Source organism: Vanessa atalanta, chromosome 2, assembly GCF_905147765.1.
Source record: "Vanessa atalanta chromosome 2, ilVanAtal1.2, whole genome shotgun sequence".
In the NCBI taxonomy this organism is placed as follows: domain Eukaryota; kingdom Metazoa; phylum Arthropoda; class Insecta; order Lepidoptera; family Nymphalidae; genus Vanessa; species Vanessa atalanta.
In genome coordinates this window covers 3873186-3897476 of record NC_061872.1, presented here as the reverse complement: position 1 = coordinate 3897476, position 24291 = coordinate 3873186, and the positions used below count along the sequence as shown (strand labels likewise).

General features: G+C 33.2%; 1 protein-coding gene across 1 annotated transcript in view; it reads left to right on the top strand.

The window, feature by feature from the left end:
* Nucleotides 1–24291, top strand: part of LOC125072964 (5-hydroxytryptamine receptor 2C) — a 65572-nt gene that overhangs the window by 18442 nt on the left and 22839 nt on the right. Inside the window, exon 4 of the mRNA XM_047683603.1 lies at nucleotides 8221–8419. Coding sequence (XP_047539559.1) covers nucleotides 8221–8419 — 199 coding nt within the window. The remainder of the gene's footprint in view (nucleotides 1–8220; nucleotides 8420–24291) is intronic.

The following is a 24291-nucleotide window of genomic DNA, read 5'->3' as shown; positions in this document are numbered from 1 at the left end:
TTGTAAAGCTGCGTCTTCAATTAAATGAATATGACGAGTTTTATGTTCTTACGCGACGCGTTGGTGATAAAAGATTCTGTAATCTTTATGTTTACATATACAACTAGCGAAGAGCTCCGTCTTTGCACGGAACCAATTTATTAATACTAAGAAGTATACTTATTTTACAGAGGTTATTTATTTAATAGTTTATATAGGTATGTCATGTAATTTTATTGTGAAGTATAGTTCAAAATGTGTTCAAAATTTATCAAAATTTAGATAATTATCACTGCCAAGGTCAAAATTTTAATGTTACAGCCATCTACTCAATCAAACGTTTTGCAACGATCAATTTGTTTCATTGCATGATTCGAATGCTGATGATGATGAGTTATCTATTATATGCCTTTGCTGTATTTATAAAGATTAAGCTCGCGTCATTCATTTTGTACAAAACATTTACAAATATTATATACAAGCCTTTCTCGTTTATCGCTCTTTCTATCTGTGAAAACTGTGTCAAAATTTGTTAAGTGGCTTAAAAGAAGTAAGCGGCAATAGAGAAAGAGGCAGAAAACGACATAATTGTTTTCCTTCTAAACCACTAGCAATTTATTTCGTACTAAAGGAGTCACTTAGATGGTTCTTCTTTCTAGCTGGTTGAATATGAAAACATGTATTTTTATTATATAGTATTATCGGATTATTACACATTACATTATATTACTTGACTAAACAATGTAGACTATGTTATTAACTTTTTACTAATTTAATTAGACTAATTGCACCATGAAGTCAGGATACATTTTTGATGAATACTTTTTCAGTACAATTTTTAGAAAAACGATTGATTTAAAATAGTATATCGCGTAGAGACCGAACAGCATCCAGACTAATATTTTCACTATGACGCTGGGGGCATTGATATTCGTAAAACCAGTCTACGACGGATGAAGGAACAGCGCCCTAGAAATGCATGCTCCAAATCTGTGGATTTCAAAATTAAAAAGATGAAATTTTTTAGAATTGTTACCACCTTAGCTTGAGCCTTTTGATTCATGTGGGGAAATCCCTTATTTTTGTAAAAAAACCTATTTAGTTTTTTTTTTTAAAAACTAAGCAAACACCTACGTATTTAATTGATATTTTTTTGATTGCGATTCGTTAAATGAACTGCATGATATGATGTCTTTCATTATAATATTTACCTCATTTCTTAACTGGTAGTGGCTAGTTTCTAAGGCTGCAGTTTTTGAGGTGTTGTTGTCATTCCCGAAACGATCAATCAAAAAATATTTGTTTCGTTTTTAGGAGTCCTTACTAACAGTCCGGAAATTGAAAACGCCCCGTGTCTCGGGAATGAAACCTTGAATTTCGGGTTGTGTCTCTTTCCGGTCGTGTCGATTTGCTGTCGTATTGGATTTTGAGTGTGTGCAATTAAACAGTACACTTGTAATGCACACACACTTTTGCACTGATATATATTCTGCACACTGGCCGACATCGATCATCATTAAAATCTGAAAGATTATGACGATATATAAAAGGTGACTTAATTTCTGCGTAAATAATTATTGCTTCATTTTTATATACCAAAATTCACCTGATGACCTCATCTTGTAAACTCAAGCCACTGGAGCAGGTAATCTGCTAAAATTTTGTCTTAAATTATTTTAGAATTTAATAACTGCGGCAGTTCATTAAAATCTCATTGAGTGCACTTTCAAGACCTGAGATGAACTTTGTGAAGCCAGCCAGATAATAATTAATCTATATTTTATATTGTAATAAAATATAAATATTTCTATGCGATTTATTCCATATCTCAAAGTTTCAAAGATAACAGTATCGAATATACTTTGCATACATAGCAAACTTTAGTCCCTTTACTTTATTAAGCTCTCTCAAATTCCAAATTTGATTTATTCAGACGATTTTTATTATGAATACAAATACATTGCTCGACGAAGACATTACATGACACAAGCGTGAAGATAGTGTTATTGACAAATTTCGCCGGCGGTTTTTCCGAACCGATACGACTTGGGAACTTTCAAGAAAAGAGCGTACTCCTTCTAGGCAGTCAATAAAGCCCGTGAAGGTCAAGTAATTAGTATCATTATGATTTTTTGATATATGGTTTGGGACGTTAAAATAACAATAAATTAAAATTTTCAACCCTCTGGGGTGAACGCTAGGGGGTTGAGAGGATGAAAAGCGTTTTTGTTTATAACTTTGTGAAAAAAATTGTTAGATGGTTGAAAATTGGACAGAAGGTGTAAATAATTATAACTTACCTTGTATTAAAATTTCAACCTTTTTTGTTAAGTGCAAAATTAGTTGTTAACAAAATAGAATGTTTTTTTTATTTCATTGATGGGTAAATGGGCCGCCTGGTTGTAAGTGGTCACCACCAGCCATAGACCAATGTCTATGCGCTGCATGTTCCTAACATCACACCATTGTGCTACAAATCTTGGGTTATGTCCCTTGTGCTTGTAGTTACACTAGCTCATGGCATATCCCTAAGATGTTATGTCCCTTGTGCTTGTAGTTACACTGGCTCACTCATACTTCAAACCAGACCTCTACAATATTAAGTATCGCTGTTTGGCGAAAGAATATGATGATTATGCTGATGAGTGTGTGGTGTGTACTGAGATGGGTTTGCCCAAAGCCCTACCGTCAAGTTATAATTTACAAGAAATAATTGAATTTTAACATAAAGCCTTAAATTGTTGTATAAATAACATTGAATCACCGAGCTCAGGTGTTGCCAATCTCAAACAGGTTTTCGATTTTATTTCGCAAAAACACATGCACGTTCCTCGCGATGCATTCCTTCATCCCCAATTACAAGATGAACTATACACAAATTATATTACTACTGGCTTGAACCCGTAATCATCGGTTAAGAGCGTTCTAACCACTAGGCTAACTAAGCGCACTTCGCTAACAAAAAAAATATGTCCGCAATTAACTAACTGATTCTCAAAATAGCTCATTTGAGGTTTCTATTGGGTGTTTTTGGACCCCACATCATGTGGGGGAAACGTGTAAAAAAGGGTTATTACCCATTACGCATTTATTGTTACACTAACAGCAAACGCATAGCTTTTTAAGGTTCCGGTTTGTAGGGTCAATAAACCAGCGTAAGCACATTCGTAAGAGACATAACGACGAGGGTACAACGATTAACTACAGATAACCAAAACAAATGAAACACTTATAAAAACCCAGTTACTGGTGACAATGTAAATAAATTGCACGTAAATGAAGTATATTGTATATGTTTATATTTGAAAGTTAGTTTAGGTGGTACATTTTTATACTTATATAAAATTCCCCTTGTTAGTAAATGTGTTTGAGTCAAATCTTGCAAATGAGTTTGGACACATTTTTAGTTCTGCCACAATATATTGTTGTATTCAAGTGTATGAAATAAATTATTGGTAAATTGTTTAAAGTTGTTAAGTTTTAAATTTATATGGCAACAATTTGGTACGTTTTGAGATCGCTGTGATGAATTAATATTTTTCAGACGAAATATTTCTATATTTATAAAAGTTTTTTTGTGTTGTCTTTTGTTTTATAAAAACAGAGACGATAATCACTTCTAACTAATTTAATATAAAATTCAAACATATTAACTATATTTAGTAAAAAATATACGTGAAAATTAACACGTACGGATAAATGTTTTCCAAAACAGTTTTAGGTTGGCGGACGAGCACATAGGCCATCTGATGGTAAGCGGTCACCACCGTCCATAGACAATGACGTTGTAAGAAACATTAATCATTCCTTACATCGCCAATGTGCCGGCAACCTTGGGAAACAAGATGTTATGTCCCTTGTAGCTGTAGTTACACTGGCTCACTTACCCTTCAATCCGGAACACAACGATACTGAGTACTGCTGTTTGTCGGTCGAATATATGATGAGTGGGTAGTACCAACCCAGACGGGTTTGCACAAAGCCTTACCACCAAGTAATACAAACATTGAATATCATTCAACAAATGTAAATTTCTCACGTCATTTGCTTAGAGCAAGTCGATATAAATCACATACATATAAAAAAAAAATGAAGCATTAAAAACTTAGTGAAATCTGCCCGTATTAGAACTGACGATTCGGTTAATATTTGATGTCAGAATGAGTTTTATCCATGGCACACCACATTCTGACGGAGTGTGCCGCGTGCCTCAAAGACATACCCTGGTTACCCCTCTAACTTGAAGGCCTGCAAAAGGTCAACCGTCGGAATGTCATGGGATGCGCAAGCGATCTCGTTCCTCCCCTGAAGAGACGTAGTTGCTGGTTAGGCGCATCCATATCCCTTTTACGCGTACACGCTTTTTTCACTTGGTTTAAAAAATAAATACGGTGTGTTCTGTCTACTGGGTCAGCAGTGTTACTGTGTAACCAATCAATGATTAAAACACTCTTCAAATCTGACATATTAAAATGCAATGAGCGTTTGCTTTAAGTAACTGGAACGTGCATATTATGAGCCTGAGCGAAGATTGCCCGAAACTAATTCGGTGACTACTTCAAATAAATCATTCATTAGCAAAATTATACGAATGAAAATGTATTTCTTGTCTAAATTAGGTAGGCTGACTGGCAAATGGACCACCTGATGGTATGTTCACTCCACCACTCAAAGACATGGGCACTGCAAGAAATATTAACCATACTTTTATATTGTCTATGCGTCACAAATGGGATGGTGCTTAAGACCCCATGTTCCTTGTGCCTGTATTTGCTTACTCTACTAGACTACGTGATAAGTGAGTGCACAAACCCCTATCACTATGCAAAAAAGGATCGTGCAATTATAGTAAATTATTAATGAAAAACTTAATCTTTGTATCAAGTGCGGATAGGTTGAAGGAACCTTTCATACATTTATTTATAAATCACATTACTCTTAACCACAAGGGTTGATGAAGAGGAGTGGAAAACAATAGAAGGCTCTTATGAGATCGCTATCGCTTGAATACATTAAATGGATATTCTGCTCTAAGGCTAATTAATTCGTCTAGTGCTATTCATCTTATATATAATCAATATTTTCATTTGCTTAAAGAGTTATCACACTTGGGTTCGGGTTCGGGTTGAGGCTTATTCTCTTTTCGTTTTCTTCGGTTCATTACCATTTAGAATTTGCTGTTTATTGTGACTTACTTGTACATAAAATATCAACATTCGGGATTAATTCCAGAAGGAATATCTGTGACAAAACCGAGTTGGTTTATATTCCTTCTGCCTCAAAAGCTTTAAAATAGTTTCATAATACAATTCATCTATAAATCTTCTTTATTTATTTCTATAATTATGAAATATTTTAATAAATAACGATATCTATTTCTATTAAAAATATTCTCTTAATTATTCACGTCAAGTACTACATCTGAATCGTCTACAACATCTTGAAGTAATGCTTAGAAATTGACTTTATCCTGATGCAAGGTATTTTAGAATTTATTTTACAAGATTCAGGTTATTTAGAAAACTTCCACGTAGAGGGTTTCTAGGAATTAGTTCGTATTAAGTCGAAACGACAATCGTCTCGTCAAATTTGTTTGGTACTTGATATAATTAACTCAAACTTTATTTAAGATTTATAAGGCCTTTACTATATAGAAATAGTTGCTGTATAAATCATGACCGCGTGGAATGATGGCAAGAATATTAGCAGCATTTCCCGTTTGAATCGTAATTCTGTTCTTCTGGGCAAAATAATGAACAAATCTTTGTGTCACCAGTAAAGGCATTAAGACGAGGCATTATACTTTTAATGAAGATTTTGCACAAGTAATGTATATAAGGTTGTTGTCAGATTTGTTGAGTATATTGCCATATTCAGCAGTTCTATTCACAATAGTAGGATACGACAAAACGATCTCAATTGAAAAGTTTATAGGAACATTTTTAGGAGCACTTGATTAAAAATGTTACGTTTTTGTGACTGTAACACGTTGGCAGTGAAGTAATCCAATCAGGACATAGTATTTACATATATTGGTCTTTTGCGATTAATTGGTCCAGCCATCCAGATATTCCTGCACAAAAATTTACCGAATGCTGTGCCACGTTTGAACTATCGGTTCGAATATTATTAACATAGAGTTTAGTGTTGCATTTTATCGATAAAATTATAAGTACGATATATAGTGTAGAAAGCAGGCATACAATCCAATGAGGACATTAATGTCGGTCCCACTTACCTAATGTAAACCGGTTTGTAGATATGAAAATTCGTGGTGCATATTTGCAACTATTGAAATATATGTTAACATTTTCTAAAATATCTGTACAAGTGTAAACATGCGATTTTCCTGTTTATTCCTGCGTGCATAAGAGCAATTTTACGTTGCATATAATTATTAAAATATAACTTGCAGTGGTATTTGCCTGGAGTAAATGGTTAAGTATTTATGGAAGATATGTTAGGACTGTAAACTGCAATAGTTGCCTTCATAGAAGAACTAGCTACTCCGAGTATTTTTGTCGTTAACGTTACTTGTGTATATGTTAAGCGTGGCTGCTCTGCCTCCGGGGGTCGTAGCGTGATTTCGTGTAGTTTATAACCTCAATAAAGGTTTTTTTTATGATGATATAGGTAGGATGGGAAAATCGACCCCCTGATGTTAAGCGATTACCAATGCTCATAGACATGGGCATTGTAAAATATATTAACTATTCCTTACATCGCCAATGCGCCATCAACCTTGGAAACTAATTTGTTATGTCCCTTGCGCCAGTGTTACGTGGATTCACTTACTCTTTAAACCAGAACACAATAGTATTGCTGTTCGGTGGAGTATCTTTCTGATGACGGGGTAGGTCCTACCTAGATGGGCTTGAATGTTGAGCACTACTACTTACTTACTATAAGGGTTCCAACAAAGAAATAACCTAACTTTTATTTTAATACTATTAATGTAATAAAATAAAAAAAATGCTGCTTCGCTAATATTGGGCTGTTTTTTCTTTTATCAAATTTTGACATTTGAATTTAGAACGTATAATATATTGTCGGATTTAACCATATGGAATATTATTATATTAAAACACATAGAAACATTGTGTGTGCCTGAAAATGACACTATTAAATAGCAAAAGGGTATTATTCCTTTTAATATATTTTATTTAAATCTACGTTGCAGTTATAAAATGTCATGTAAGGGCCGTTGCACATCTGGCAAAGCGGAGTGTAGACTATGCTTTAAGGTACTAGCAAGCCTAATCGATTTTGCGCGAGTATACTCCAGACTAAAGGGGATTGCGCATTAACTTGTATCGTAGCTTGTAGTTGCATAAGGTAGTTGTCACGCAGACTTGTCCCCGCGCGCTACTTTTAACACTGTTTAATTTATTACAGCCAATTTAAGCGGCACGCTACGATTTGCGTAATAAATAACATAATAATAATTATCTAGTTTATTTGGGAATAAAAATGCCTCTGAAATGTCAAACATATTTTATAAATACAAAGGAATGAAGGAAGGAAGGAAGGAAATTTAAAAGATTATTTAAGAGTATTTTTATGTTAACATAATATTTTATTTAAAGTTAAATAAAACACAACTTTAGTTAACGAGAAGCAATGGGAGCTATTTTTGTTACTTTTTTGTATTATTATTATCGGATATGGGTTTTCTAACGATTACAATAATATGATATAAATTACAACAATTTACAATATTTACTACATAAAGGGAGAATTTTCCCCGAAAAATGAAATAGTAAAGTTTGGTTGTTAAAAATTGGCATATTTTTACTTATAAAGGAACATTTCCTGACTTACTTTTAAACTATCAAAGTTAGGGACACGAATGAATGATGAATGACGAATTTGGTGAGTAGGGTTGCTTTATTAAGTAGACACTTACTGAGGAAGGAATTTCGGAATTTCTTCCCCTAAGGGAATTAAATAGGGGTTGAAAGTTTGTATGGAAGTCTGTCATTTTTGAAGTTAGAAGTATGAAATTTTATTTTTAGGGCTCCTTATTAAAAATACAGCCCAAAGAGGTCTTAAATTAGCGCAATATTCTAAATTAATCTGTAAATTTTTTAACTTCCACGCGAGCAATGTCGCGAGCATCAACTAGTAATATATAAAATTGATAATTGCATATAGCAACGACGAGAAAATTACACTAAAATAAAATCATATTATTGGTGGGCAAGAGATCGTAATTTAAACTAAAACTTTAATTCTTTACAGGCATAATCAACAAGACGAATATAATGCCGACGCCAGACCTTTGCGTAATCAACAACAGACTGTTCTGGGTGTTCGGATCTTTGGTCGCGTTCTACATTCCGATGCTGATGATGGTGATATCTTTCGCTTTGACCGTTCAGCTGTTGAAACGGCAGGCGAGGCTGGCGGCGACGCCTGTACCGGGAGGTATGCAAAGAAGGTAATATAACATTTAAATGTCTCCCGAGAATTTAATTTTTAAATCAATATCAATATTTCTGATTTTCATAATCATTCACTTGGGCGTTGTAAAAGCCCCTCTACTAGGTAGGTAGATACTATTCTCATAAAATATTCTATCATAGTATACTCAAAATATGGCGAAAATTAATTTATCATTTTGTTGTCAAATTATAGTAATCGGCCAAGCCTTTTTATTTTATTGGTTTATGAATTTATTTAAGACTAGCTGTGCCCGCGACTTCGTGCGCGTTTAAATTTAATAAAAAAGCGTGACTTTATTATTATTTTACATATAATTCTAAATTAAAATTAGCCTAAGTTACTCCTTATTACATCAGCTATCTGCCAGTGAAAGTCCCGTCAAAATCGGTCCAGCAGTTCCAGAGATGAGCCGGATCTGTCTGTTTGACAGACAAAAATTGAAAAAAATGTTATTTAGGTATATGTACCGTGTATACATACATATTATGCATTTAGTAAAACGCGGTTATTTTAATATTACAAACAGACACTTCAATTTTATTATATGTATAGATTAACGTTAAAATAGACATTCTTTTATAAATAATGTATAGATATATAATACAAGATATTAATGCAAGTCATTCATGATTCAATTCAAGTCCTGTATTCATATTTTAATAAGAAAGACAAGAGAACTCTATTTTTATCTCCGCATCGATCGAAAAAATCTTGGCGCTCTATACAATTTTGATCCTTAGTAATAAAACTACGCAACAAAGTCGAACATGTAAAATATCTTTTGTTTTTTTTTCTCGGTCAGGCTAACCGGGTCACCCGATAGTCAGTCACCACTGCCCAGAGACATAAGTGCTGTGGGAAATATTAACCGTCATATTACTATTTCGCTAATCTTGGAACTAAGAAGTAATGTCTCTTGTGACTGTAATTACACTGGCTCACTTACCCTTTTAATCGAATTAGAATGTAATACCCAGAGGACTTTTGTTTTGATCAAGTAAATCTTAAAATATATATATTACTAAATTCATAGGTAGTCATATTATTTAGGCAGTAAGTAGAAAAATAATATGACCAAAAAAAAGCCAATTAAAATGAACCTCGGAAAAGGTTTAATTAATGCCTTAATTAACTAATTCAGACGTGACAAGAACTCTTTAAAATGTTTTATTATTCATAAAAGCATACATATTCAGAATGTCAACATTTACACATTTCAAAGCTTAACAAGTACGTTCGTCCAGCTTTTTGAGTAATAGCTTTCATTTTGGAATCGTTGAGAACTTTAGAATGTTTCTGTTGTAATGCAGATTTTCTGAACCCGTTTCTCGTGTCACTGCTTTACTTAGTAAATGTCATGCGGCCAATGTATGACATGTTGCCCAGAATAAGACAGACTACATAACTCTGGGTGAAATTTCGTATTTTTACCATTTGAATTATGATAAAAGAATGAGGTGAACTTTTAGTAGGTCTATTAATGTTAAGTTCCTGTTGTTATGCTTTTGCACCCAAAAGTAACAGCCTGTAAATGTTTCACAAATGAGCAAAGCCGTCACTCCTCTCAAGGAGAGAGCTTATTTCACCATGCTGTTCGGTTGCGGGCTGGTGACATCTGTCTGTGTGATCATCAATCTGTGACAGATTATCATCATGTAAGTTCTCTTACTATGTTTTTCCACTTGCGACGAACGCAGGGCTAAAAAACTTGGTAGTATTGTCCCGTGAGAATATCTACGTCTTCTTGCCACTGGGCCATCTAGCTTTACGCAATGCTTTTATTTATAATAAGACGTTGTGTTTTGACGCGAAATCATTTATTATTGTCGGTTTGTTATACAAGTCAGTTACAAAGAGCGAGCCCGAGAGGCGTAAATTAAACGTTCTATTTCTTAAACTATTTATTAATAATAAGAAGTTAAGAAATTACATTTATCTTATCGACTAATAAGTCTAGTGTATACTGCTCGAAGCGTGAGCCAGAAATGAAGTCACCTTCGTACTCGGTAGCGATGGTTGGCGGTGATTCATCAGTAGTCTTAATATTGCAACTCGTATGATTCCCACGTTATGTATTACGAAGAATTATTGAATTCACGACGATCGGTTTGGTGGTATTTGTATTTGTATTGCCCAGAATTGCCAAGAACTTGAGTAAGGTGTTACGAGAACTCTTGAATGTGGAATGTCGATGGGAAATATATTACGAAAAGTATAGATAAATAAATAAATTAATAAATAAATATTGGACAACATCACATACATTACTCTGATCCCAATGTAAGTAGCTAAAGCACTTGTGTTATGGAAATCAGAAGTAACGACGGTACCACAAACACCCAGACCCAAGACAACATAGAAAACTAATGAACTTTTTCTACATCGACTCGGCCGGGAATCGAACCCGGGACCTCGGAGTGGCGTACCCATGAAAACCGGTGTACACACTACTCGACCACGGAGGTCGTCAAATAGATCGCTCTAGTCTAGCGCAATTATAACAAGCCTGCTTAAACTAGCCTTAGATTATTGTGATAGGCTTCAGTATATTGTAGGTTTAAGGGGTAAGCGAGAAATGGTAAAAGGCACGTATGTAGACAGCTTTTAAGTACCCAGAGAAGCCATCGTATAATTGGTGTTTCTTGCTGTGCCAGTGGCCGTCCACTTATCACCACGTGCCGTTGTGCTATCGTTACGATATTAGTTAAATTAATTCGGAATACTATTGAGAAATTTAGGCACTTGCGTTAATACTTGTATGTGTTTTGTTTTAAGTAATTGTAACGCCTGTTACTGTCATATAAGATATATTAAAAAAATATTTATTATAATAAATGGTTAAATTTTTATTATGAAACGTTCTTTTCGATCGATCTCAATCTTGATTTTGTAAGCACTTGAAATTATATGAATGTTAATTTTATTATTGTTAATGTCGCTATGTTTTTTTTTTATGGCATTGGTCGGCAGACGAGCATATGGGCCACCTGATGGTAAATGGTCACCACCGCCCATAGACAGAGGCGCTGTAAGAAATATTAACCATTCCTTACATCACCTATGCGCCACCAACCTTGGGAACTAAGATGTTATGTCCCTTGTGCCTCTGATTACACTGGCTCACTCACCCTTCTAACCGGAACACAACAATACAGTATACTGTTATTTGGCGGTAGAATATCTGATGAGTGGGTGGTACCTACCCAGACGGGCTTGCACAAAGCCCTACCACCAAGATCTTAGAAGATCTTAGAAGTTTTTATCTACCCTATACACCCCTACCTCTTTCTATATCTGTTTCTACCCTAAGGTTGCCTGGAAGAGATCGCTGTTTAGCGATAATGTGATTCAACTTTATGTTTACTGGTGTACAATAAAGAGTATTTTGATTTGATTAGATTTGTCGCATATATTTAAACCTTTCAGTATCGTGTTCTACTGTGAGTATTGAGTTTGGTTTTACGACTATGATGAATATACAATATACGCATCTTGCTCGTGATTTTTTTAATACATTACGTAGCAAACGGGTCCATATGGAATATGATAAAAATTTTATTGTAATCATAATTAGTTTGTGTTAAGTATTAATGTATTATGTATAATAAATATATATTGAGAATAATAAACAAAATGTTACTGTAATATTTACGAACTATGCAAAGATATTTCTAGTACAATATTTTTACGATAAATTTATGATGGAACGATATATTGAACGAACGAAAACTCACAGATGTGACTTGTCACGTTTAACCAATTATCCGAGATCTTCTTTACATACAACTTAATATTTTACTTGCTGTTTCCCGCTACTCCATTACATTCATCATTTTTTTTATAATTTTCAAATCCATGTCAAGCTACTACTCCAATGACAAAATGAATTATACTCCATTCCAACCATAACAGAAAAAAAGGCAAATAAACAACATTTGACAGCAAATTGACGCGATATCATTGATCAAGAGCTTGATTAACCTGGAAAAAATGGCATTTTGAACATCGACGAAACTGTTATCGGAATTTTGGGAGTAAAATTAAAGTGGAAATAAGTGTTTAAGTGCAATAGTTGTATTATGCAGAAATATATCTTAATATCATAAACTCTTAATAGTGCACAACATAGCACAGTTATTAGCAAATCGTATGAAATACCTAAATCTAAGGTTTGTTTGTCTTTTTTCCTACTTCCATTGGAAAAGGCTATACGAACGGTTCAAATCAAATCAAATCAAAATATACTTTATTCAAGTAGGCTATATTAAGTGAAACAACCACATAATGAGGTAACAAAATGAAAGATTAAGTTACTTTTGCATTTATAAGTCTATTCATTGGTCCATATCAAGCTTTTTAGAGAGAGCAGAGATAGCCCGAATCTTAGAACATGTGAATTTCAATTAAGCCCGGTAAAGTGTCGCCGAGCTTTCATGTGCTTCATATGCTTTTATATATCGACACTCTGCGGTAAATGAACATTAATATTTTGTCGAATGAAATTTTGCCATTTGTGTTTCAGTATGACGCAGCGTAGAGAAATAAGCTCGTAATTTTAGGCAGTCAAATTCAGGGGTTTTGACTAACTTTAAAGCGGGAGAAAAGTTATTTTATCCTGTACAATATGTTGCGTCAAAATATGTTTATGACGTTGCATTGTTAAATACTAATATCAAAAATATAATTATTAAATTTGTTACCAGTGTTAAGTGAGAAGAAACTTCTCAATTCTAATATTATTTTATGGTTATATGCAAAAATACTTGAATAATGTTCTCGGAAATTTCATTTTCAAGTGCAAGTATCACGTGCATACATCTGTGCTCATTCAAAAATGGTGCACAGAAACTTAACACAGAACGTTTCGCCCCCAAACTTGTAATAAAGCATATTATGCATCGTGCACACCGTGTATTCCCGAAAATTGTACGGAGATTGACGTTAAATTTTGTTTTGCATGTGTACAGATTTTAAATTTAAGAGCCGTATATATATAGTCATATCTTATATATTAATAGCGTAAGCTGATTTTTGTCCCAGTGTTTATGGGACGATAGCTGCTCATAAAAAAAAAAATCAATTAAATTAATTAATTGGTTATAGTCTCATTTTGAAGACAGAAAAATAAAGAGAATTCTTGATTGCAATTTATTGTATACAGTGGCGCTATGGCAGTACAAAACAGAAAAAATAAATGAAAATCGTGCGAACAAACGTTGTCAGTTTACAATGGAATTAAATAAAAACCCTGTCATAGACATCGAAATTTGTAAAAATCTGTTGAATAAACGAGAAATTTCGCGTGCGACCCACTAGTTATTATTGCTTATAATAAAGGTAGGCGGACGTGTCGTCCAGCTGATCACCGCCATAGATTTGATTTTTCAAATGTATACCGTAAGAATGATAATTTCTAACATTGCCAATACACCTCCAACCTCGGGGATTAAGATGGTATGTCGCTTACATTGTAGTTACGCTGGCTGACTTACCCTTGCAAACGCAAACAACAATACAAAGTATTATTGTTTAGCGGTAGAATTAGACCGTCTTGTATAAAGCATAAAATAAACAATTTTCACTCTTTAAGTTCAGAATTATTTAAGTATAGTATAATAAATATAGTCAAAGTTTCCTGAATAATTTGCGAGTCTGCATGTATTTCCAGCAATACCTATTGTAGCAGAACGGTAACATAAACCAATCCATTATATCAAGAACCCTTTCCTCAGTCAGTTCACTGTTACTTTACTATTTATCAAATAACTTCTTCGTATCCGTCGATATCATATAATAGTATATTTTATGCTATTTGATATAATTATTTTCAAAGACAAACATTGAAATTGAATAACACTATCAAATCTAGAACAACTATTCTAGTTCGTTGTTTTACGATGCATAAAATTGAATTGGCATGCACCATTAGAGCGATTCGTTTTAAGCGGAAGGCATTTCTCATTTCTGATTTCCATTTACGAATATTTCAACAAATTCACGAAATAAAGCTTAAACATTCGAAACGCTGGAAGCTGAAATAATACGCTGTTTTAGTTATTAAACTCTCATATACTCATCCGGTTCTTTGAAAAACGCAAGTTATAGGGAACAAACGCACTGACGCTATCAAACGAAGCAAGAACACCTTTGATGCTGAATGCTTTGTGCTATATATGTATGTAGCTTTAGATACAGTCGGCTGTGACTTGTGAGACGTAGAGATTGTGAAGTTTATTTGTTGTCGTGTGTAGTTTATTGTTGTTCGTACTTTTTTCTGAGTTCTGACGTTTTAAGATTAAATTTAGCCAAGGTTTTAATACGAGAAATGACATTACCAGTTTTCACGTGTTTATAATGAATATCACGAAGGATATCACAATTGTTTTATGTGTAAGTTCGTTATTCTTAAATTAATAGTAATACTCACAGTCACAAACATATTTTAATAATATTGGTTATAATGTTTGTTTGTTTTTCATTGTGTCATCAGAGTAAAGAAATAGAGAGAGCACCTATGTTTGCACGTTCATCTATAAATGTCCTACGCTGGGCTAAGGGACTGTAGCGTATTTATGTTTATGCGTACGTTGAAATGTCAATATTTGTCTATGGAATGATTTGATGTATGACGTACTTCCTTTTTCTCTTCCCTTCTCGTGTGAGCCGTGGAGAACGTTTTGATATATTCTACCAAGCTACTCTAATGAATTTTAGTAGATACACATATTGCAGATTTTCATCTAATTCATACAGGTTTCCGAGTACGAGAAAAATTAGAAAAATAAAGCACTTGAAGTTTCAGTTGTGCTTGCCTGCGTTTTAAACGGAAATAATTACTTTAGATTTTAACTTAGATTAACTCCTGGACTATCTTGACTGTCACTTACACTTGTATAATAATATCATCTATGCAGTTGACTACTCTACTTGACAATGGCTGTAGTAACTGTATTCGGCTATGTGGATATCATCATCCCTATCGATAAATTTGTTTGTCTTATAAAATATATTGATATATTTTTTATGAGATAGTAGGTAGACAGACGAGATGGTCCAATGGTTAGAATGCGTGCATCTAAACCGATGTTTTCGGGTTCAAACCCAGGCAAGCACCACTGAATTTCATGTGCTTAATTTGTGTTTATAATTTATCTCGTGCTCGGCGGTGAAGGAAAATATCGTGAGGAAACCAGCATGTGTCTAATTTCAACGAAATTCTGCCACATGTGTATTCTGTGTATTCAACCAGTATTGGAGCAGCGTGGTGGAATATGCTCTAAACCTTTTCCTCAAAGGGAGAGCAGGCCTTAGCCCAGCAGTGGGAAATTTAGAGGCTGTTAATGTAGTAGGTGGACGAGCAAATGGGCCACCTGATGGTAAGTGGTCACGATGACCCATAGAAATTGGCGATGGAAAAAATAATAATAATTCCTTGTATTGCCAACCTTGGGAACTAAGATGTTATGTCATTGTGCCTGTAGTTACACTAGCACACTCACCCTTCAAAAAGAAACACAATATTAAGTATTGCTGTTTGCCAGTAGAATATCTTATAAGTGGGCGGTAGAGTTTCCAAACCCCTCTGGGGACATCCCTAGAAGGGAGACCTCTAAGGAAAAATACTGGAAAACGGGACAAAAAAAAGGATATTATATTTTTCAAAGATATGACTGAGATTTACTAAATCCGTTTATCCATTTATCCCTCGTTTTAAAAATGACGATAAAAACAATTCAGTTCCATAATTCGATGTTCTCTTTTTTTTGGATAACAAATATAAACACGACGTTTAATACGACAGCTGAGACTCAAAGCAACTTCTGAATATTGTACACGAAAAGAAAACCCAGCTTTTTCATTGACCTAAATAATTTCATAAAAATTGGACTCGTACGATTTGGCTTCACTGCTTTTAGTATTTTTATAATTTATATGTGGTATTCAAATTCAACATAAATCATACGCCAATAATTATATAGATATGAAACGGTCGTGAGTTAATATTTGAATTTTTTTTCAAGAGACGTTAGCTACATCCAAAACACATCTATACAATTTGTCTCTTAAACAACTTTGATTTGACTTCAGCTGGCGTAAAATCTCACAATTGTGTAAAATATTTGTAATTCTAAAAAAATTGGTTTGACCGTTCGACCTTTTTCAAATCGAATAAGTTGTTGACATACCTAATTATGTCACATATTTTACTGCATTCTTGCCTATCAAATACTCAGTGTACCAAAAAAATATTAACCACAATATAATAAATGTAGGTACTAAAACATATTATGTATTTCTTGTAAGATCAAATTAAGACAAAACATTGATGATAAAATATGACGAAAGGAGGTTGAAGATGTTAGAAATCAAATAATTTCGTTAAATTAGAAAGGGTGGCCAAGAGCAAGAAACAAAAACCACAATCGGCAGACCAGGAGTACAAGGAGGACTTTGTTAACATAGCTGGTGAACTAGAAACGGAGTCTACATGAACGTTAAGTTTGCTGTGATAGTGGAAAACCTATCGTAACCCAGAGTCATCATCGTTATTGATGATGCCACAGCTTGAAGTTACAATGTTAACACGATGATAATAATGGCACATAGCAAGAAAATCCTTAACTGACCTTGAACATTCCATGTCCAAACATTCTTATTGACAGTTTGAAAATAAATGACATCGTATACTGAACTTTGGCAATGGCCCCTGATAAATGCCGGGAATTATTCAGTTTGCCCGATCAAGACGTTTGGACCTAAGCCAGAATATATTAGAGACACGTAGAGTTAATCAGGCGGAATGGAAATCGTTACGTAAAATTGTACTCAAGCTTTCGGGACGTGCGAAGAAATAACGATAATAGTAAAACCACGAACTATTACGTAGATGAGATTATGGTGAGGTTTTATGCGTTTTTCTACTGTATTTATTTAGAATTATCCTTCACCTGTCCAGTTTGTTTAGTAGCTTACTTGTAAGTCTAATTAACCTGAGATTCGAAGCACAAATACAAAAACTAGTAGACAGGGTACTATTAGATCAGTAATATATGCGTATTTTCTATCAACGATTTTCCAAACTATGCCGAGAGTCACGCTACCTCAGACAGTACGCAAATTCGGTCGTCCTCGACTTGACGTCTTTCTGAAGATGCTTAATGGTTTCCTATCAGATTACACATATAGAATAAGGAGAGAAGAGTGTACTCGTGTTAAACTCTGGGCTCTTAATTAATTCTTAAGACATTCCACAATGAGCAAAACTCGGTCAGGAGGATACTCTTTAAAATTGTAACAATAAAAAGCCCTATTTTTGTTTTTTTCAAAGTGAGGCAAGAACCATTGAGTTTTGAGTTTTCTTGGGTTTAAATTGTGTTTATATTTCAACTTATATTTTTTCCTAATTAATTTAAGAAAACTATTTTTACATATTCATCCGCTGAACAGCGGTACTTTTTAATATTAATATTGTTGTGTTCTGGATCAAAGGTACAAAGGACATACGTTTTATAGGTTGGCGGCGCATTTACGATATAAATAATGGTTCATATCTCTTACAGCGCCGATATTTATGGTTAGCGGTGACGACTTACCATTAACTAGTCCGCATACATAACCTATAATATAAAAAAAAAAAATTGTGTTTGATCTTCACTGTTATTATATATATACTAATCATTAATGTAACATTAAAATGAGTATTACTTATTTATCCATTTGTGCAGTAAATGCAATAAAATACGTTAGATTAAAGATGCTTTGCGCAGCGTTGATTACTCGGACGCCTTTTTAAATCCTGGATTACACTACACGTTGGACACAGTAAAAAAATATATTAGGGGAAGGAAAAACAGACTAAAAGTATTCGTTGTCGATTTAATTACTTTCTACAGTTATATTTATTTAATTTATAAGTCTCCAACAAAAGATACACACTAAATACATATTCTTAAGATTAAAAAATATAAGGGTTACAAGTTGTATGCTTCAATTATAGGAGACCACGGCATGCACTAAGCTTAAGCAAAAAAAATAAATTCAATACAATTTAGATAAAAAGTGAAAAAATAAATATACTTTGCAGTAAAAAAACAAAAATAAATTTGTAACTTAAAATTAATAATAAGAATTAAGATGAATTAATGTCTATTAGTTGTGTAATATCATGATCATGTCTGTATTCGATATTTGAATTTATTTTTTAAATTAAACTTGAATCATTAGTTATTCGATCGCAAAACAACAATACTTTGTACGTTTGTGTGCTGATTTCAGTGTGTGAGTGTTGAGTGCTACACGTACGAGGGACATACAGTATTTAATCCGATGTTTGGCGATGCAAACAGTTAGAATGATTAATTCCAAGTTCACCACTAACAAACAGGTTGCCCAATTGCCCATCTAATTACTTATTATACGAGTAAATGAAGAAGCTGACTTAATCTTAACAATATTCATTTTGTTAACCTAAATACCTTTTAATTTATCAAATCTCCACAGACATCTTGTTTGTGTCCCGAGCCGTCTCAAGCTATGCTGGGGCCCTGGACACCCATGAATTTGGGGCTCTTTTGGTAGATATTTACTACCTTGTACAAATAATTTCCTTTGGGCCAGGCCTTAAGTAAAGTTTCAAATAAACGGTGCAGTAATGTTCGTATATTCGTAGGAATCTGATTGGTTGTACAATCTTATGCCTATTTTATAGCCTTTTATGATAAATATGTTAGTTATTTCTTACGAATATATCACATTTGAAAATATACATAGCAGTCAACGTGAGAACAAACGTGTGAAAGAAATTGTTGATTCTTCGGGGCCCCCTCAGGATGGGAGCCCTGGGCACGTGCCCCATGTGCCCTATGGTAAAGCCGGTAATGTTCGTGTCTTTGGTATACATTTTTGTAATTCAATCAAGTGTGGTGGTCTGATTTGCTTGCATATTTTTATTACTTGTAGCAATTATTCAAGTAATAACTACTTAAATGTTATACCTAAAATTAGTTGTAGTTAAAATGATAGGATACTTGAAAACACGAGAAAACAAGAATTTTCGAAGAAATTATCAAATCGCTAACGCTTGTTATTTGAAGTACGAACGAGCATTATTGGTAAAATAGGTAATCAAAGCTATATTAACATGGACTAAGGTGCATTTTGTATTGATAGCTTTCGAAATTATTCAAATGTTACTTAGAAATAGTCCAGTACCTATAGTAAGAGATAGATTTTCTTCCATACTTCTCCTATCAACGCTTAAGTCAAAACAGTACCAAAATTTTTTACAACTTACTTCATCGACTGTGAAGTCGAAAAAACGCGTAGTTTTCTATATTTTATAAGCACGAATTACGTGATTGACAGATTTACGCATGTATATAGAGGTCTTTGTAAATTTTGCACTTTTAGCAATTTTCAATATTCACCGGTAGCTTTAGACAAAAGCCTTCTCCTGAACAAGAGATCGCCCTTTTCTATCACGTGTCAATTAAAGGTAGCTGTCTTCGAATACTAGTTGTCTGTTCTGACTTTTGTTAAAATTTATTCACAATTGCCTCCCACTTCTCGCTCATTAAAAATCCTTTTAGGATGAGCGTCTACGAACGAAATGTGTCGCATTGGACCCATAGTTTCAGAGATCTCGTGTTGAGTCCATCATTGGTACTTCGCTGATACAAACTAGCTTTACGTCCCGGTTTAACACGAACGACTTTTGATTGAGGAACAAACATAAAAAGAAAAAGATCTTGTTGTTTTCGGCTGGGGGAGTTGAATTTCTCGACTTTTTCGAAAATGATATGCCTGTAGTATCCATATAAACTTCTCAAATCACTCTGTTTACTGATGAAACCCGCATTAAAAGCGTACTGACGGTGGGAATCACACATCGGCATGTGCTTTCTATCAGTTTGATGCTTACTCTTCTCTTTTCTCTTCTTAGTTTGAAGTTTTTATTTCCAGACAGAGCCATAAACGAAATTTTAGGATGGTTTTATTCCTTTCATCATAACACCACAGACAGATAAAGCATAAATTGATCAATATAATACAAATATATTATATTTTACGATCTACGAGTACACATAAAAAAATATATATTACAACCCGATATCTTCCGAATCTTCATATACTTTATTAGACTCTGCCAATACTTTAACGTTGCATTGGATATTATTGTCTATAATAAATTTATAAAGACGAAGAGCCTCTTTGTTGGACACATTATTTATTTCAAAGTCTTTACCTGAAAACTTATTTTTTTTTTAGATAACAGAAGAAAAGTTTTAAAATATATATAGGATTACACTAACACATGGAGCCGAAAGTGTAACGCAAACCAATCAGCGAAGATTTATTTTAGTCGCTTAGTTACCTTTGCAATATTAAAAAAAAAGAGCATAGATTGATTTTTTATATTAGCTGACCTAGATTCTTAATGTGACAAGGTTTCAATCGTTTGGCATTCAAAACACTCAATACAGTGTTTACATAAATTCATAAATAATTCAATAAATAACAACTTTTTCGTATTTGGAAACATATTTGGCAATGTTGCATCAGTTGGACAAGTTTTTATATGTTTACGTGAAGACAAATTATTCCTTGAAAATAATATATGGGAAAGAATTTATTGCGAAAGTCTTTTACTCCATAAATACGATTATTTTCATTTGTAACTTTTAAAAGTTTACAAAGGTACCGTCGTATTTTATTTTATTTGACTCGACGCTTCAAGTCTTTGCAAAAGGAAATCGTTTAGATTTCAGCGTTTCAAAGTGTACTTTGATATTGAAACTCGATACTTTAAGCCCATCGGATAATATCAAAAGTTATCAAAAACGTTTCAAAGTATTTTGTCAATAGTAAAAACATCTATTCTGTTGGTTGGGATTATAAATAAAAGTATATACGATACTTCTGGAGACGCAAAAGGTGGCGCTTTCTTAGCTAGGAGCCTCGGGAAGCTGATTTATTTAAATAGCGTGTATTTTTTGAATTTTTTTTTGCATATACTTAGGCCAATTTTTATATTATATTTATAATAAGTATGTAGAACTTAAAAAAATATATATATATATATAAAAAAAAAAACACGTAACAATTTGATTATAATATTTTTACTAGCCTTTTTAGTTATTATAATTTTCATTTATTGAAATAAAGTTATTATAATTATATTTAAGAAAATCGGAGCCCAGTGATTGATACACTATCTTGCAGTAGATAACTACTAAATCATTAAAGCGTTATTAGTATTAGTAAAGACCATCATAACAAAGACATTGTACAAATAATATCCATAAACTTTGGACACACATTTTAATTATGAGTAAAAAAACTCCTTTGTCTATAATATTAAAACATTGTGAAACATAGTAGTATAACGTCGCTTTCGTGTAGACTGCACGTCACATCGTAGGGTTGCTTAGAACCTAAGATTTACCGATTATGAATGGTAAATGTCCATAAAACTTTGGGATTCGAACTTTTACCGTCATTCACTTGGTAAATCTTAGGATTTACATGTTAGGTTAGGTTAGGTTGGAATGGTAAAAGTCCGAAAAAGTCGTCCCTTTATAATAAATACTTACATTTATCAACTCACGTCGGTAAATCTTAGGTTTTACTGGAAAATCTTAAGATTTATCTTAGTTCGAGCTTTTACAGTAACACATATACTACATATCTACTTATTATTTATTATATGGAGTATCGTATTGCTGGGTTTAAATTTCATCTTTGGATTTGCATATTTCAATTAGACCATAAATTACGATAAAATAAAAATATAAGATTTACAGTGTTGTCGAGATTTAATTAAAGCGGGGGTCGAGTCTTGCACAGACATAAACATCCTTTTCTCGATGTCATTCAGGGCAATTTGGAAAACATGTAATTTCGTTTCGGACAAGATAGAAACTGGACTTTTATGAGACCGAAATAATGGTTCGCTACTTTGGCCAAATTGCATAAAATTTTAACAAATAGTTTATGGTCGCCAGTCGAAGTTCTTTAATAGTCACTCACTCATTCGAAGAGCATTAAAATGATATGGTAGTTCTAGAAGACACAATTAAATTTCGAAAATTGCTAATAAAAATGACAGCAGCATCTTGAAGATGAATACTGTGAACAGTAAAATTATACGTATGTTCATATTAAGATTGCACATTAATATCAGTGAATGTATATTTGTTCACTGCTGTATGTATGTATGTCATATACATATCAGTGAAAAGACATTCGTATCAAGAAATAATCACAGTAATGATCCACTAACTACTGGAACCAACTTTATTTAATCTACAAGCGCAAACAATATAAGTAGACCAAAAATAGAATTTCAACGCCGCCGCCGCTTTGAAATTGATTTACTCATGGACATCTTTAATTGAATACCCATTATACTGTCGATGAAGATCCTTAACACAAATATTCCCAGAAACAAAGTAAGTTAAGGTTTCCATGGAATAGTATAGCAGCTTGTTTTACAACTTAATTTTTCTCATAACTCTTTCTAAGCAAAGAACAACATTGTAACTTTTATAATATACTGATGTTCCTACGTTATTATCACATAGTAGTAAGATTAAAATACATCGTAACACAATGGTACAGCCAACATCAACTGGATCTATACAAAAGCCTTTATCTTCGTTTTACAAAAGGAAAAGTTTGCAAATTCATGCAGTGACGGGACGAGGGGAATTAATGACTCTGCAAAAGTAATATGTTGTATTATAAGTGGAGTAAGCTGGTGCTCACAGAGTATCGACTTTATTCATAAAATTTGCTAAAAAAAAATACTTCAGCAAAGTACTTTTGTTTCGCATGAGTAAGCGTGAAATTTAAATATATTTCATTCTTTTAAAGATATGATGCTGCTACATTCGGCCTCCTATAACCGGTGTAATACCAATCCGACCTGACCAGGGTCCTATAAATTTGCTCGCGAGTTCATTCAGTCCGATGAGGTATTGGCATGCTCCTTTTTCTGTTCTGCATTCGAGGGTTTTTATATCCCTATCAGTTATCAGTCTTTTGAACATCACTGCTTGGTCATTATTACTTCAGCTCACTACTTTCGTTTATTTACAGATGATATTATTACTTATTAGTTTACAAAATATAGGCGGTATATAGTTTTGACTCTTTAGAATTTATATCTTTGACCTTGTGAATATGAGCGATACTAAATGTCCACATCTTGTATGTGTGTCATCACTAAAACAAACATTCATTGAATTATTTACTATATACTGGGTGGAATCTAAGACCCATAATTAAATATTCGTCTTGTGATGATTTTTTTTTAAATTTATTTTAATGATATACATATATTTTAATTATATACATATAAAAATGGATTACTGTGCAAATCAAGCCGAGAGTCCTTTTCATTGTATCGAAATAATATGCGTCGATTATTCTCCTTATCAATTTAGGTCACAGTCAGCCAGTACATAGGATACCAGTATATAACTGGTTAAACTGGTATTATAAATTACAATGCACATGTACAAACATATGCATAAACATATGTTTACTCTCTATTTTCACTCACATAGACAAATTGGTCGTCAAACCAAAGGATAATTGTGTAAATAAAATTATTTATCTATTATATTTTGCGGTTTAATTATTTAAAAAACAAAATTTAAGTTTACTAGTGAAAACTTGACAAACTGCTTATTATATTGTATTATATCATGTATATTGGAATGAAATTAATTTGGAGTCGATGTCTACAATTTTCATTAAGATACGCGAGACAAAAGAAACATTGACGAGAAAACTCTTGAAATTTCGATCTCAACAAATCGGACTCAATACAATAACTTTAAAATTCAAAGTTAATAAGGTCAC